Source organism: Lonchura striata, chromosome 1, assembly GCF_050655825.1.
Source record: "Lonchura striata isolate lonStrDom1 chromosome 1, ASM5065582v1, whole genome shotgun sequence".
Classification (NCBI taxonomy): Eukaryota; Metazoa; Chordata; class Aves; order Passeriformes; family Estrildidae; genus Lonchura; species Lonchura striata.
In genome coordinates, this window is record NC_140703.1 from 110262797 (window position 1) to 110280967 (window position 18171).

Genomic DNA, 18171 nt, shown 5'->3' on the forward strand with positions numbered 1-18171 from the left:
AGTCCAGGGCAAAGTGAACTGGAAAGTGCTGCAATACCTCTCACTGTGTCAAAGCACAATCAATCTTTACAAGTTTCCCTAAGGTCAGCTGGTACTCAAAAGTGGCCATGTGGCAGAGCATTTTATCTCTGACAACTTCACATTGCTGGAGGGGTGACAGTAAATCATTAAACATTTGTGAACGTTGTTTGATGTTTAGTGAGATGTGAGTGACCATAAACTCAGTGGTAATTAGAGGTCTTCACAAGCACCTAAAGGTGTATTTGTTGTTCAAGCAGATAGATGTGCTGTCTCTGAAAATGGTGTGGTCAAGAACATGCTGGTGGTGGGTTGCCTTTAGTGCTCAGTCCAGAAGAAGCAGATGAGTTTTGATGTTTGGAAAGTAGACCCAAGGATTGGGCTGGCAAAAATAGGGATCATCTCCCTTCTCTGCACAGTGGCAACACCCAGCACCACTGTTTCACAGCACAGCACAACACTGTCTGCATTTGGAGCTGACTCACAGAAAGAAATGGACACGTGCCTGGCACCAAAAGCATCTCTGCAGGAAGTGAGGAGATGTAAGATGCAATCAATAAACTGCAAGAACAGTTAGCAAAGTACCTAAGAAAGCACCTGAATCCTGGCCAGACTTTTGAAGGCTTGGGCATGAGAGAAAGGCTGTTTGGATTGGATGTGGAGAAGGGTCTAAAGCTGGATGAAGCACTCACTGCTGGAAAGAGGTGAGGAAAGCAGAGGAAAGGCCTTGACTGGGAATTGCAGCTGCTGCCTGGAGGGGCTGGACATGCCCTTTTCCAGAGCTGTCAGAGGCTGAGCAGCCGCAGCTCAGGCGGCTGCAGAGCAGCTGCTGTTCATGGGATCCCAGTGGGAAGCAAAATGCTGGCCAATCTTTTAGCAAGCAATATTCTATCCACAAATAACCTAATTCTGTCAGAGCTGACTCCCTGGTGGCCCAAGCAGTTTTCCTGGCCTCCTTTACTGGGCTGCAATCTGCAATCTTTCACTGATTTTATCTTCCATGTGGTTTTCTTCTGGCACATTTTTTCTGATCTTTAGGTGAAGGTGGCAGGAGGTTTTTAAATCCTCCCCTTAAGCATCTATATTTGTACAGAGATAGTGATTTCAGTGAGCTGGAGTGCTTCATGTCTGAGAGACTTTGGGGGCTCCTGGCTGATGATGGGCATGAAAGACAGCATAGGGAAGGGTGGGGTAATGGGGACACAGCAACACCCAGGCATGTAAAACTGAAAGAATTTAGCAGCCACTGAGTTTAGTTGCATCTCACAGTTGTTTTCCTGTTAAGGACCCAACTCATTGGCCATTGAAACTGCAGACTTCAAAATTTAGTCTTAAACACAAATATTTTTATTTTGTAAAGTTGCTGGTAGAACTGGTAAGATCTGCAAGTCACACTATTTAAACTGGCATTTTCCTTTTTTACTTTGCTTGTGTCATCAAAGCATAACACCACTACCTATTTAGATCTTTTGGTTTGGGCTCTTTTAAGGCTTTGATTAACTAGTACAGAATTGCATATATACTCCTACCTAACTCTGCACTGGCATATTATTAAATGCATACTAATTGTAGAAAATATTTTCTTCTTTTCCTTCTGTTCATGCACTGGATAGTCTCAGTTCTGAGTTGCTGTCAATGTGGGCTAAACATGACTTGAATTATTGATGAAGGACAAGCAAAGATGGTTTATCAGTTGTCCAGAACTGCTCAGCTCCCTGCATTTACTCATAGTGATCTACCAGATTTTCCTCTTGACTGCATGTCTGACAGCTGGGGAATAGATTTATTCTGTGTCCTGTGTGTGTCAAGAAATACAGCAAATTCAACCAAAAAAAAAATTTGCAATTACTCACGTCTTGTATTTTTAGCATAAAATGTTAATCTGTTAATAAGTTCTTCATTGAGTTGGAACTTCAAATGAAAAGATTTTTTTTTTTTTTTTTACTTCTAGGAAACTGAAAAATGAGCTTCTGGAAGTGAGAAGGAAAGGCGGAAACCACCACTCTCAGCAGGACAACAGCAGGGTCTGTGTTCGCTGCCAGAAAAGCCTGGGCTTCATTTTTGGCAGGGGAGAGCCGTGCCAGAGCTGCAGGCTGCGGGTGTGCAGCACGTGCCGCGTGCTGGGAGCCGAGGGGCACTGGAGGTGCTCGGTGTGCGCCAAGATCGCGTAAGTGGGGCAGGTTTCATACCCACGTGCTCGGGTTTGAAACTAAAACTAGTGAGAGACTCTAATCAGAAATACAATTTATTGGGAAAAGGGGAAAAAAAAGACAAAAATACATGCAATGATATAAAAGGACAGCTACTGACCAAGTCAGAATATAACCTGACACCCCTTTGGCCAGCATGCTGGTAGCAGTCCAAATTGGAGTGGCTGCAGTCCTCTTGGGATGGCAGATGTGGTTGCTGCATCTTCTTGGAAACCTGTGGAAGGGCTGCCTCTGCCTAGAAATTCCTGGTTTTATCCAGGTGGGAATGCCTAGCTCCTCCTCTCTGGGCGGAGCATCTCACAATGGGCTGATGTTATTCTGTGTCACCTGTCAAACAGAACTGGCCCTGGAGAGTGTTATCTCTGAGTCATGTGGCAAGACATTGATGGGCCTATTAACAGGAGATAAGGAAAACTGCCCAGAGGCAGCTGCTACCTGGATGGTAATAGGAAACATCTTGGTACTGAAGGTTACAGCCCTGGCAGTGATTTTGTGCATCCCCTTACAGAGAATTCACAAGGGGAGAGGCTTATCTGGGGGTTTCATTTGCTGCAATATCTCTTTTCCCAATTCCAAGCCAGTTTCAACTAGCTTGTTTTTTCAAAGACTTGGAAGAATAATTCAATCTATTAGTTTTGTAATATGGGATTTTTTTTTTTTTTTTTTTGCTTGATTTAGTAAGATAACCATGAAGGAAAGGAGAAATGTGTTGGACAGCAAAACTCAGTTACGTATCTTAGTGTAAGGACTGGATAATGTAAGAAAGAGATGTGATAAAAAAAGAATTGGAGGGATTTTTTTTTAAACAGACCTTCAAACTAATGAGATTAGGAAAGGAAGGCTTTCTGTAAATTGTTTCAGGAAGTGAACCCAAATCACTAGTTCTGTCAAGACTTTGGCTACATAGACAATCAGTGAAAAATTACCACAGCAGGGCACAGAGTTTAGGGTTTGTGTCTTCAAACTTTAGCTTTAGAAGGTTGCATGCATTTTTAAGCAGAAGACTTAACCTCCTCTGCACCCAGGGGGGCACATCCAAAGGACAGTGTCTCACCTCTTAAGACAAAAAATGTTTATGTGTTTGATTTGTGAAATGATTTTAAATTGGTAGGAGCCTGGCTGAGATCCCTGTACTTTGCCTCAGGCAGTTCCTGAGATAATGTCAGTGCTGTGCCTTTCAGAAGTGCTGGGGTGCAAGTGAGGTGACAGCATGGAGAACAGCAAACACAAGGCTGTGTTCATTTAAAAATGAAGAAAAGAAAAAGGGATTTGTTGACCCTGCCACATTACCTCCAATTTCTCTAAGAACACTGAAACAAACGGTAGCTGTGTTGTTTGAAAGCTGAGACAAGGTGACAGGATGAGGAGCAAGAGCTGGCTCAAGAACAAATAATGTCAAAATCAATTTAATTTCCACCTTTGATAGGTGACAGAGGAGGATTGGTTGCTGTCTTATAACTTGGCTGAAGTTAACCTTTTGATACTCTCTCTTGTTCCTTTCTAATAGGCTGACAAATTAGGGTAGCTGTGCCCTGGAATAAATTCTGCCAGTGTGATTGCAGACCTAACTGGAAAATTGTAAAGCTCTGTTCTCAGCATAGTTATGGACATTTCACTGTCAAAAAAACTTAAGAAAACAAAGCCCAAAAACCCCAAACAAACAAACAAACAAACAAAACAAACAAACAAACAAAAAAAGTGCCACACATACAAACCAAAAAAACTTTTAAAAAACCCCAGTGATATAGAACAGAATATTTCCTGGCTGATTACTGTTAAACATTTTAGTTAAGGACCTTGATGCAGCAGATGAATTTGCCAGTTATACCTGCAGGAGACATAAAACTGAGAAGTGCTCCAGGCATGCTGAAGGACAAGACTGGGTTTCAAAGTGATGCTTAGAATTTAAAGAAGTGGTTTGAAGGTAAAACAAGTGATGGCTCCCTATGGGCATGTGGAAGTGCTGCATTTGGGAAAAAATGCAGCTGCAGAAACATAAAATGAGAATAAAAACAACTTCTGCAGCTGTTCCTTAGGAAAGGATCTGGGTATTGTACTGGATAAAAGCTGAACATGAATCAACAGAATTTTCCACTGCAGAAAAATTGAACACCACAAAATGATATACAAGCCAAATTACAGCCTGAAAAACACATTATAAAATCCTGTTTTATGTAGAATACCTTTGTTATAAGTTGAGGCGAATAATTTGATTCAGCCTTTTAAGATCAATTAATAATTTTATTAATTACAGCAAGCGATAGCAAGCAAAACAGCGCTGGGTTCAGCTGGGAGCCTGGCTCCGCCAAAAGCTGACAACCTTTCCTTCTCTTCAGTCCCTTTTTATCTTGCATGAGTAGGGGTGGTGAGTCTCGTTCCACCGTGGTTATCAGTCCCAAAAACAAAGGATTTCACAAGTGGGGTGGTATGTCTCCTTCTACTTTGGTTTATCAGTTTTCAGCAACAATGGGTTTCCACTGCGGTTATCAGTTCCAGCCAGTCCTGCAAAATCTTTTACAATCTTTGTTTGTGGTTACCAGTCAAGCTTGCAAATTCCATGTCCCGACTTCCCCCCTTTTTATCCTAATTTCATACTTTTGATGAACAAACAAGTCAATGCAGTTTCTCACAGTCCCCCATTTCATATTTTATCATTTTGTTCATCAAATGGTTTATTTCTTGGTGGGCTAGAATCAAAGTCTCTTCTGCTTCCAATCTTCTTTTTACTATTTCAATTACTTTGTTGAATATACATGGGCCAAATGTTAATCCTAACACTAATAATATTAAAGGACCCGCAATTGTAGATAGTAAGGTAGTTAACCAAGGGGAGTGATTAAACCAGGTCTCATACCAGCTCTGCTGGGCTTCTCTTTCCCTTTTCCTTTTCTCAAGTCCTGCTTTCAGTTTTGTCATGGTGTCTCGTACTACCCCAGTGTGATCTGCATACACACAACATTCTTCCCGGAGAGCTGCACACAGTCCTCCCTGTTGTAAGAATAGAAGATCTAGTCCTCTTCTATTCTGCAGAACTACTTCCAATAAGGACCTTACTGACTTTTCCAATGCTGATATTGATTGTTCTATACGTTCCAAATCTTCGTCTACAGCAATCCTCAGGGAATTAAACTCCTTTGTTTGTTTTACTAGGGAGGCTACTCCCGTACCAATACCTGCTCCCCCTGCAAGCATTAAAACTGCCACTGTAAGTGCGGTTAAAGGCTCTCGTTTTTGTATGTGGTGTTCTGTGATGTTTTGTACATTATACATATATTCGTTGGGGTGATAGATCCTAGCTGTTAAATCCTCAACTATTACAGGATTAGGGCCCACTGCCTGTGTGTCTGCTGGTACAGGCCCTTTCTTTATGGTAAATACGCTCCCTCTGTCTTTTCCAGGTTCCCAATACCGAAAGCCCCATGATCTTCCCACCATCCATCCTGGGTCTGTGGGCTCAGTTATGTTTAAATGCACAAATTGGCAACTCCCTTTCTACCCGCCCAAGAAGGCGCCACTAGAATCCTTTTGTGGAGGGGTACACGCATAGGGTCCCCATGATACTTTAAGAAATTTATCTCCTGCTGCTTGCCAGTCTGAGGCTATTGTTTCACACCCCCAGTACCTACAGAAATATTCTCCAGGGTAATTGCAATACCCCTTTCCTCGGTTCGATGCTGGACACATGTAAAATCCTGCGGTATTAAAATAGGGCTCTACAGGGGCTAGTTCACATAACTGTGGGGTAAAACTAGGGGGTCCGGATGTTATCTGACTCTGAATTACCCTGCCATCTATTCCGGTTAGCGTCCACTTAAAGGGCTGGTGCAGAGCCGGGGAACTCTCCCCCTTATGTACGATATAAAGCATTAAAATACTTATAATTTGCCAATAAGGGTGGGGTCCTGACCTTGTTTTTGTGGCATAATATCCTGTTTTCCCTTTTTGGGTTTGTTGCCTTTCTGGTGTTTCAGAGGCAATCAGACCGGTCATCTGGGGGAGCTTAGTACTCAGTTAGCAATAGTTGGAGCATTTCAGCATTATTCCATGGGGGGGGCACATGGCTTTTTCCCCTCTGCCTCGCTCGCCGACCCGGTTGCTTCGAGCCGTGAGGTAAATTATCTTCTCGGCAGCAGTGGTACTCGCCTGGGCGTCCCTTCCCCTGCTCCTGCCTAACCTTGTACTGTTCCCTATTTTTATCTTTGACCGGGGGTAGGTGGCATGGGACCCCCTTTAGTTCCCTCTGACAATACCTTTTTAGAATTTGGGCAACAAATGGAGTAGGTTTGTTAATATGGAAACAAAAGTTTCCTGATGCACTCCTTTGGTGTATATATATATATATATATTTTTTTTTTTTTTCTTTTTTTTACCAGTCCTCAGGCTCCAAACAAATCTACTGATTTTTCAATTTTCTTGATTTTACCACAATTTCTGTTCAGACCCCAGTTGGTGGCTTCCCCCCTTGGCAATGGACCTACCACCGTTCTTGGCAAATTTTACATGTAAAGCACTTAAAAGGACAACAATCACAATTTACCTTATTACAAATTATTAAATGATCATTAAAATAATTACTAACACATACAAAAGGATAATAATTATAATTTACCTTATTATAAACTACTAAATAATTACTAATAAGTAGGTAATTATATTCCTTTTTGTTCTCCTTTGCGATCGACTTAAATGATGTACACAGAGTTCATCGATTTTTCTTAATGGTAACCTTTAAATTCCCAGGCTGGCTGTCTACTTTCCACTGGTCATCCATGGTGGCTGGACTTTTAACTCGACTGGCTTGCATCCACTCTTTTTCGGCCATCTGTATTGCAGTTTTTGTAGTCTTCTTTTCTTCTCAAATTTTACTAAAAGTATGAACTACTTTATGGGCATATTTAGAATTAGTAAAAATAGTCCCACTTTTTCCTTTCAATAAATTTAGAGCTTTAAGCACAGCATATAATTTGCATGCTTGGGCCGACCAGCTGGGGCTAAGGGGACTAGATTCTACTGTCTTAAATGTTTTTCTCATCTATTGTAGCATACCCGGATTTTTTTTTTTTTTTTTTTTTTTTTTCTCTTCTCAGAACTTGAGAGAACTTGTCCACATATAATTGAGTCCCTTCTTTTAGTTTTTCTTCCTCAAGATCTGGCTTTATTTTTGTTTGTTCTTTTATTTGTTGGAGGTAATCATGTGTTAGTTCTGTAATTGGTTCTTTATATAAAAAAAAAAAACAAAACTGGGCTGGGTTTTTCAGGACCATTGTTTCTTAACTTAGGAGAGGAGACTAGGATGCCTTCATACTTTAGAATCTGGCATCCGTTATCTATTTGTCGGCCTGCTGTTGCAAAACTCCATGAATGTTATAGGGAGATAAGATTTTTAGCTTACTTCTAAAGGTTATCTTCTCAGCTTCCTCTACTAGGAGAGCAGTGGCTACTATCGCCTGTAAGCTTGTTTTTTTTTTGTGGTTTTTTTTTTTTTTTTTTTAAAGCCTTTCTATTTCTGGTTTCAGTCCTTGCCTCCCCTCCTTAGATATTGGATATTGTTTAATTCTGACAGGTATCTCCGGGTTCTTAATAGTTACTTCAAAGGGTTTAATACTTAATTTTCCTATACTATCAGGGGTGTACCAAACTTCTGGATTAATCTTTTTTTCATCTTCAGCCCAGAGAGGACACAATTTTACTGTCAGTTCTCCCTTATTAATCTTTATCTCTGTTTCTAATTCAATCATTAGATCCCTTCCCAGTAAATTATAATTTGCTTCTGGTACTAATAAAAACGACCCAATTCTTAATTTGGAGTTACTTTTTAAGAGTACATCCTTGATTATAGGTACTCAAAAGGGTTCCCCTTTGGCTCCAATCACTTGTATTATTTCAGATGAAATCTTACACCCTAGGGGAAGAGTCTGGATAGTCGATCTTTCTGCCCCTGAGTCCACAAGGAACTCATATTCTTGCTGCTGGGGAGTTATTTTTTTAATTTTACCAGGGGCTCTGTTCTTTCTTTTGTCCCCAGCAGATAGAGCCCCTGACCCCTAATCTTCCTTAAACTGCTCTTTATCAGCCATCCTTTGTCAACATTCCTGCTTCATATGTTCCTTTTCCCCACAATAAAAGCAAACAATTCTATCTCCTCCACCTTGTTTTCCTTCATGCACGTATCGACCAGCTCCCCTCAAACCTCCTGGGTGACCACCACCCCTTCTTTGGGGAGATTGCCTCTGTCCTTCCCTTACAGCTGCTAACATAGTTCTCATCCTCCCTCCTAACATAAACCTTCTGAGCCTCCCGCAGTAACTCATCCAGCCCCCTCGCTTGCCATCCTTCTAACTTTTCCAACTTCTTTCAAATATCCACCCACGAATTTACCACAAAATGAACTTTCAACAATGTCTCTCCTTCAGGAGTGTTAGGGTCTACCCCTGAATATAACTGAAAGGCTTTTATCAGCCTCTCCAACCACTCAGTTGGATCTTCATCCTTCTTTTGTTGTTCCTTGAATGCCTTTTGTACATTCTGTCCACGAGGGACAGCCTTCCTTATTCCCTGTATTATTATATTTCGCAAATTGCCCATATGGGTACCGTGTAACGGGTCTTGATTATTCCACTGGGGATTATGTAGGGGCCATTTAATATTTGCTAATGGTCCCTGTTGATGTTCATCATCCCAGATTCTCATGCCCGTTTCTCTAATCATTCTCCTTTCTTCTGCAGAAAACAAAATCCCTAACATGGATTGCATCTCCTCTTATTTGTTTCCTCCCTGCAAACTTCTATGCAGTAATGAGCCATTTCTACTTTATATTTTCCCTTCCTAGAAGGAAAGGCATTCCAATATTTAATCATTAAGCCTAATGGACTATCCTTTGAAATATGGGGAAGTTTTACAGGGATTCCCCCACCCATGGGTTCAGCAGGCTTGCTTTTCCTCTGACCCATCTTCTGGAGTACCTTCTCTCACACACACACTTGCTTCCCTCAATTCGTGGCCCAGTCCGTCGCCGGATATGGGAACCGCACTACTATGAGGTCCGCACTTGCTTGGGGAGTCCGAGCTGCCGGCTCCCCTCTCATACACCACACTCGTCACACTCCAAGATCCCCACCCCAGACCAGGCGGTCCCATTCTCCCAGAACAGGCCTCCTCTGGACACCTGGTCCTTCAGAAAATACTTACACCATCCGGTGTCTTCGCCTGGGGCTTCGTGCACAAAGATTAAGGGGGTAGCCGGCAGTTCTTTGCTTGCTATCGGATTTTAGGTTCGTCGGTCGGAGTCTGGGGAGGAGTGTCCCCGTAAGGCCACTGTTAAAGCAAAGGCAGTGGGGCGCCTCCTTAGGAGACCTCCTCTCCAGGTGTTCCGATCCGAGTCACGGCACCAAATTTGTTATAAGTTGAGGCGAATAATTTGATTCAGCCTTTTAAGATCAATTAATAATTTTATTAATTACAGCAAGCGATAGCAAGCAAAACAGCGCTGGGTTCAGCTGGGAGCCTGGCTCCGCCAAAAGCTGACAACCTTTCCTTCTCTTCAGTCCCTTTTTATCTTGCATGAGTGGGGGTGGTGAGTCTCGTTCCACCGTGGTTATCAGTCCCAAAAACAAAGGATTTCACAAGTGGGGTGGTATGTCTCCTTCTACTTTGGTTTATCAGTTTTCAGCAACAATGGGTTTCCACTGCGGTTATCAGTTCCAGCCAGTCCTGCAAAATCTTTTACAATCTTTGTTTGTGGTTACCAGTCAAGCTTGCAAATTCCATGTCCCGACTTCCCCCCTTTTTATCCTAATTTCATACTTTTGATGAACAAACAAGTCAATGCAGTTTCTCACACCTTGATTCTTTGTATCAGAATTCATATTGGCCACCTGGAGAAAGTTGAGCAGAAAGTAATGAGACTTAGTACACAGGATGTCCAGAGCAATAGGAGTCACAAGTGTTCAGCCTAGGCAAGAGAAGACTGAAAATACCTGAGTTTTAAATCTACAGAATGTGGCTTACAGGTTGTTCTAAGACCCCTCTTTGGGTAAGAAAAGTAATGTGATACTTAAATTGCAGTGAAAGGATGTGATTTAGATGGCATGAACACTGACATAACTTGGAAGGGTTGCAGAATGTTGTTTTACAACAGGTTGGATAAATCTCTCATGGGGTGGTGACATCAGTAAAGGTGGTCCTGTTCTGGGGCTGAGGGAGGAGTGAGGCCATGTCTCAAAACCTGTGTGACCTCTGCTTCTGCTGATTGTGCTGCAGTTCTGTGTCCCAAGCAGTGATCTCAGCAACCACCTGGACAATTAACTCTGGATGAAGCCTGCCTTTAGGTTCTTACAAACCGTGGTGTAGTTTGCTAGCAACTTTTCAAGTGCTTTTCAAGTGCTAACTTTGTGCTGAACTTTTCAAGTGCTAACATTTTGTCCACATCGAGAATCTTTATTAAATTGAAAGCTCTCTCTCCCCTTTATTTTTGTTCATATGCAGTGTTTCTGCAAGATTTCATGACAGCTAATGATATGTAAAATGTCTTTTACATTGCTGGGAGTACACGGAGAGATAATCTTCTGTGTGGGCAGTGTGGAGATGGAAGTTTGGGAAAGGCATTTCAGTTACATCACTGTGCATAGTTCTCATTTAAATTATTTCATTTCTGCTTTTCTACCAAATGAGAAATGCAGGGGGAATCAGGATTTTTAGGCTTTTTAAATTATATTTGATGGAGAAGCTGATTAATTTAATAGGGCCTTTGACAAGATGAAAAGGCAAACATCAAAGAAGAGAAAATAATACAGTGTTAAGAGACATTTATGCTTTATAAGTAGCAAACAAAAGGCAGGAAGAGGAGCAAAATCTTTTAGCTCTGTAGCATTGACCTGCATGCAGTGTTTGTGTCTGTCAGACTGGACTGTTTTACCATGCTTTCCAAAGAGTGTTGGAAAACTTTTATATTTGTCCCTCTCCGTTGTCCCTTTTTCAGCAGCCTTGATGATGTTGATATCTGTACAGACCCTGGCCCCTGCTGAGCTGCTCCATTAGCAGAGCCTGGTTAAACTGTTGTGGTGTGATGTCTGCTGTCACACAGGCCATGAAACCCTGAAAGTCAGGGAGAAGCTTTTATGGCCTTTGTGAACCCTGAACAATTTTGGTGCTGTACTGGTTCATACCTGAGCTCCCCAAACTCAGGAGTGTCCTTTAAGTGCTATTTAAGGTTATTGCAGTAGCTTGTACAAGTCCTCTTCATAGTCATGAATTACACCTGCAGGAATGTGTCCAGAAGTTTTTCAGAACTGTTGGAAAACCTAATTAATACATTTGGTGTCAGAGAAGAAGGTCTGGTACTGGGTGGGGAGTGTGTTCATTCAAATAGACAACCACTGCACAAATTACTGCAGAAATACCTTGAATTGCTTAGATAATCCAAAATGGTTGCAGAAACAAATAACTTGTGTCAATAAAAAGAATGTAGGTAATATCAGCCACCTCCTGCCTGTTGCTTCATTTAATACATTTTGACATTAATTTCCTTATGAGCTTTTTGAGTCCTGCCTGTCTAGTCCTAACACTGGAGTTTGGGATACTTTCAGTACAGTGAAAAGGCATTTTGTCATGTGGCCTGGGATAAAATGTTGTTACTGCTTTAAGAGTTACGGTGGATTTGTGACCAGCTACCAAAAAAGAAAAAAGAAAAAAGAAAAAAAAAAAAAAGGTGGCAAACTGCAAGCATGCTCACATTGATTTAAAGAACAGAAATTTCAAGGTGCTAATTTTATGAGTATGTGGTAAAACATAATATTATTATCTGAACAAATTAAAAATCCCCAAACACACCACAGTGACATGATGGTGGCTGTAGGGGTTGAGATACCACTTCATTTAATAATACAGTCTCTTTGTTCATCTGTCAATCAGAACATCAAGTGGCCACAAGAGAATCTGACTTCTATAAAATAATACAGCATTTCATCTGCCATTTCTCCAGAGACAGACTTGCCTGAAAAACAGCTTTTTGGAGATGGGGAAGCTGGTTGCAATACAATAATTACATTTTGAAAAGCTTTCAAAAAAAGAGATTTAGTGAATTTGAATATGAGTAGTGGCAGAGGTTCATAAGTATTTTTAAGTATAACAAACAGTTTTATATGTAAGTTGTCTTACAGTTTAGAGTTACTGTCAAAGGAGATTTCTCTTGAATGCCCATAAAGAGAAAATTATTTAGTTGGATTTTGCCCTTATGGGAAAATATACTGGGAAAAATATAAAGTCTCAAGACAAAGCATTTACAGGTCAAGAAGGATTAGAGCCAAGTGTTTAGCCAAACTCTTTAGTTCTGCAGCCAAGGTCAGAGAACAAGACAGTTCTTATCCATGTGATTTTGTTGGATAGTTGTGTTGTTGCACTATTTAATGAGGTAAATCAAGCCTGTGATGCTCTAGAAAGAGGAAGATTTCTGCTCAATTCCCTCCATACAAGGAACTGAGCTCATCAGGGGCTTTCAAACATGGGTGTTAAAAGAGAAACTTTCCATTTAATTCTTTTTTCCTCCCCTGCATTTTCTTAAATTATGATCAAGTTGTGTTTTAAATTTGGCAGACAAAAAGATCAATAGATTGAGGGAAATAAAGTTCTTCCAGCTGTCTTCTGAAAGGCTTATTTCATTTATTTCACCTTGATGCTGTCTGTACTTCTCATTGCAAGTGTATCTAGGTATCTGAGAGCACTGCCTTTATATATCAAATGTCTAGTTAGCCCAAGTTATTACAGCAGAACAAAGCAGTAATGGAAAATTTATCTTACTCTCTGAAATAATTGTGCTGTCTTAACATGTCATGAAAATTCATTGGAATCTCTTAGTAACATTTATTCCCATTAGGAGCCTAAAAATAGAGGTATTTCCAATGTTTGAGTATGCAAATTCTTTTCAGAATTATTTTAATTTTATTTTAGTAACTTCTAGGCAAGTTGTCTTTCTTTTCACAGGGTCAAAAATTCTGTTTAATAGCTTCACAGCATAATAAAACTTACAGTGAAATTAATTTATATTGTAAAAAGTATTCTGTGAAATCAAATACATACAAATATGAGGGGATGTGAGGGTATATGATAAGGGCTTTGCTATGTTCCAACATGAACTATATTTCATCCAGCCTTTGGTTTTGCCTTTTTCCCCACATTTTCTTTCTGAGGAGGAAGTAAAATTACTTGAGGAACAGGGGATAGAAAAGAAGATAGGCTGAATCTCTTGTATCTGCTGTGGATGTCAGACAAGATGATCAAATGGAGATGAAATTGTTTTACCAATGCGGGGCTTTCCCCTAAAGAAATAATTGAAAGTAACAATTGGGACTTTCCATCTGAAATTTATTTATTATTATTATTATTATTATTATTATTATTATTATTATTATTATTATTATTATTATTATTATTATTTTAACTGGGACATTTAACCATGAAGTGCCTTGCAAAAATGAGAGTGGAAAATCTGAGTTTTTGAGGGGAAAGCCATAGGTTATGTTCTGTTTCTAAACTGAGCAGAGGTGTTATTGATTTGTTTAATGGGAGATCACAGAGGGGGAAGAAGCACAGAACCATAACCTGCTCCCTCTCCCATGAGGATGTGAGTAAGTGGATCAGTAATTAATGCAGAAGGACTTTAGCAGATACCTAAAGTATTTGGTACTCAACTCTACTGCCTGAATGTTATTTTTCCTAGCTGTTCTGAGTGTAGGAAAGAGCAATCATGCAAAAATTGCTGTTATTACAATTTATAGCACTGTTTTCCTTTTTTTCTAAAGCTATTGACTTCAGCATCTGTTGAACACCTTGGAAGACCGGTTTAAATTCTGTATTGGCAGAAATTTTCAATGTTATTTACATCATGAGCTACATCTAACTGAGAAAGTAAAGAAAACACATGCACATAGCATGATCTGCAGTCAGCATGAACCTTGGGCCCATTTTGCAAACAACAAAGCCAAACCTGCAAGCACTGATCCAATGTGCTATTGAGTAAAGCCTTTGTTCCTTTTCACCTGAAACAGTTCTTTAGACAGAAAGGGTTCATTTTAATCCTGTACCTGAAATACTGCATCTTTCTTCTATCTCAGTAGGAGAGAGACTCCCCTTGTCATAATTGCATGAAAATAACATTATTATTATTATAAAACTCTTTATCTCTTGCTCTTCAATTTTTTTTAATTCAGAATGTCAAATGCAATTATTAAATTCAAGCTTCAAGTCAGAGACTTAGGCAATCATTTGATCTGAAGTAATTTCTATTTATGTGTAGAACAAAAATTCTTTTAATAGGTACTCCTGAATATGTGAGTGATAAAGCTAACATGAACACGAAGTCTTTGTGTTCAGCATACATGAAAAATACATCCAAAACTAGTGCACTAGAAATTCAAACCTGCAAAGCTTGGGGATTTTCCCTATATTTCATTAGAGAGCGCTGTTTATGTGGAAATGATCTGTTGGGTAAGGACATTATTGCAAAAACAAAGGTCTGCCAGCTGAATTCAGGATCTCAAGACAGACAGTGACACTGATGGAAATAAGGATGAAGGTGTGAAGTGAGGGTTGAGGCACTCACAATGGCTGGATGTCAGTGCCTGTTGCTTTTTCCCTTTCACTGTGGATAAACAGGGCTGGCCACAGGGGTGAAGCACCTGACTGAAGCAAGGCAATTCTCCCTCTCTTTGCCATGTTTTGTGCCTCAGCTAAAGGGAATTGTTTGTGTTTTGCCTCAGACCTCATTCTTCTGGTGAAGCCAGAGCAGAATGGGTGTGAACCTCTTCAAAGCATCCCTGTCAAGGAGTTGGCACCTCATTGCAAAGGTGGATCTTAATAACATCAAATTAATGAAGAAGGTGGGCAGTTCAGTCTGATTCAGGCCGATACCTGAATGGGCACATAGTTCAGCTCTGCCACTGTAGTGACTCTCACACTCCTCTGCCTGCTCAGCCCTGAAAAAGGGATGTGCACCCTCATCTTTCCTTGGGGCTGGCAAATTTGTGTTTGCCAGCAATGTCCTGGAACACCCATGGCTAACCAAGAGGTCATGAGCTGTGTCATTTGGGGCTGTTTGATAGTGGCAGGTTGCAGATGACAGAGAGAGATTATTAAGAGAAGTAGATTGCTTAGTTGTCCTTTGCCAGAAGATAAAGGGATCAACTGTTGTTGCCCAAAAAATCCTGATCTGTCCCTTCCCTGCAAAGCTTATATTTAGAGGAAGATGAGTATTGGGTCAGTAGTTACACAGGGATGGCAAGAGGAAGGGAAAGTCCTTCTGTTCTCCTTCCTCACTGCCAGCCTGGTGCCAGCCTTTCCCATCTTGTAGGCTGCTTTAGTGCCAGGGAGAGAAGCAGCAGAGGGATGGAGTGGGGACACAGAGGGGGTCTGATGGCCTCTAAGGTCCCATACCACAATGGAATGGAGGAGAGGAGGGCCCTCTCCCAGGGATGGATGCTGAGGGAGCCTCCACCAGCAACAGCACTGCTGATCCTTGCACAGCCCAAAGCTCTCCATCAACTTCCTTCCACAGCTGCCCCAACCATCCTTCCCTTGTCTGCAGCTCCTTTGGGCTCTCCCTGAGCTCTTGGTCCTGCTATTGCTGGGTCAAATCTCCACATCAGATCACAAAACTAGTGGACAGTAAAACAAGCAGACACTCTGGTCCCAGCCACCCTTCACCCAGGCTGAAAGCCCCTGGGTGCCTGTGATGCAGGAGGTACCAGAGGTTTTCTCTCCCTCATCACTGCTCACATCTGGCCAGAAAAGGTAGGGGATGGCTCTCCAGGGGCTCTGTGGCAAAGAGCTGCCCCTCCATGAACCACAACAACCCAGGTGGGTGTCAGTGTCAGGGCTGTGTGTGGAAATAATTGCAGGGTTTGGTTGTACAAGCCTGGAGCTCGGTGTGCAGCAGCCTCCAGCTCTGCTGGAGCCCTGGGGAAGGTCACAGCTCCTTTAGGCTGGCAGAGCTTGGAGAAGGGTGAAGATGCTGCTCTGGATAAGGATGTGGGGAGTGTTCTTCTGTCTGACCTTGATCAAGTATTTCTGGTAAAATATCAGGGATGGGTGAAATCTCCATCCAAGGGGAAAGCAGTACTTTCGGAGTTTTATGGTCAAACTTGGTAGTAACTGAGGAAAAAAGCAAATTTACTATATAGATCATACTGCAGTGTGATATGTCATTCACATTGCAATGGAGTTTGATGGTGTAGTGAAAGGTCTGGAAGGATTATGGTTTGATATAAAACATTAAACATGCCATAACTCTTGGAATAAAATAACTGCACAGAGATGTGCGTGCTATAAGGGAATTGTGAAAATACACATTCCAAAAACTACCATTTTTTGCACCAGTCAGGCCAGGCATGTTTGTGATGAAGTGAATCCTTTTCAGTGTTTGGATCCAACAGAAGTAATTTTAAAAATCCTGGTTGAAGCATAAAGATTTTATTTAATAACTTTCATAATGACTGAGTGATCATGTTGATGAATTATGGATGGCTTTTTCAATAGGAGTCTGCAACAACAAGATAAGGCAATAATCTATTTCGATGCTTGTGGACATGTATTTGGGATTTTGATTTTTCTGATTTTTTTTAGAGAGTCAGGAAAGATGCATGATTCATTGACAGGTTAGGACAAACTGATAATATTAGGTCTTTTCATCAGTGTCAGGATGCTATTCTTAGTAACACTCTATTAGTAATATTCTCTGTCATTTTTAGTATTTTCTCAAGTAAGACTGCATTCAGGCATGACTCAGAAATAACTTAATAGTGAAGATATTGATCAGTGCTCTAAATCCATCTGTAGTCATTTTCATGCCCAATAGACTGGATGATTTCTTTTCCAGTAGAGGTTTGAAAGTTATCTTATTGAACAGTAAGCAGGAACATATCTGGAACTAAATCAGTTTTTAATTTTTGGGAGTTTTTAGTTTGTTTATTAGGTTTTTTATTACAGTTATTTATGATTAGTAGCTTTTTGCCATCAATTGTGTGTAGTGAGGCAGTAGAAATGGTGATGCTGTGCCATAATGAAACTAATTCAGGAAAAGCCTAAAACCAGCATGAGAATATACCCAGCAAAAAAACTCAGCAATGGCAGTACAGTTTTTCTTAATTGCTAGTACAGGTAAAAGAATTTGAACCCAGTAAAAACAGCATTATCCAGAACAGCAGCAAATACAAATTGTCACTTCTCTGAACTGCTGACACACAGCTAATTCATAGCAGCACTGCCATGTGAAGAAACTGCATATAGTGTCAGCATATAAAACTAGAAATGAAAAATATAATTGGGCATGCAGTAACCTCTCTATAACCACATAGGGTCCCTAAACTGCTGACTCCCCTGGCAGGAGCCTCAGGGGGGGATTTTCTCCCTCAGTCCAGTTGCTGTTTCTATGTCTCTTGTCATTTTGGAAACTGTGACACTGAGTAGTTCACAAAAGACTAACATGACAGAGTGTTTTATATATTTTACAAAAATATTGTAAATGTGGTTGAAACTCCTTTTTGCCAAGCAAATTTCCATCTACTAAAAATTCCTTTCCATTCAAAATGTAAGGTGATATTTTTCTGCTAAATAGTCTATTATTCCAAGCTCTACGATCAATCTCTTTACATTTTATTTTGAACTGTGCAAATGTTGTGTATTTGTGAATTTGTGAGTGTAGCAGTTGATTGATGAGCTGCAGTAGCTTTGGTTGGCCACATTTGTTAATGTGTATGTGTCTCTGGCTTTTCTCATTTTCTTTGTACAGAGAGCTACGGATAGTGACAGGAGAATGGTTTTTTGAAGAGAGAGCAAAGCGCTTCAAACAATCAAACCTTGGAACTGATGTTGTCAGACAGTCCATCCTTCACAAATTCCCAGGTAGGGACCTAAAGAGGGAGATTTACTTGTGCTTTATATGTTCAAAACCTTG

The 18171-nt window shown here is 40.7% G+C and overlaps 1 protein-coding gene across 7 annotated transcripts in view; it reads left to right on the forward strand.

The window, feature by feature from the left end:
* SYTL5 (synaptotagmin like 5) overlaps positions 1 to 18171 on the forward strand; it is an 86579-nt gene that overhangs the window by 33950 nt on the left and 34458 nt on the right. For all 7 annotated transcript variants that reach the window (XM_021553041.4, XM_021553038.4, XM_021553037.4 and 4 more), the window contains exons 3-4: positions 1970 to 2185; positions 18007 to 18119. In XM_021553041.4, the coding sequence (XP_021408716.2) occupies positions 1970 to 2185; positions 18007 to 18119 (329 nt within the window). The remainder of the gene's footprint in view (positions 1 to 1969; positions 2186 to 18006; positions 18120 to 18171) is intronic.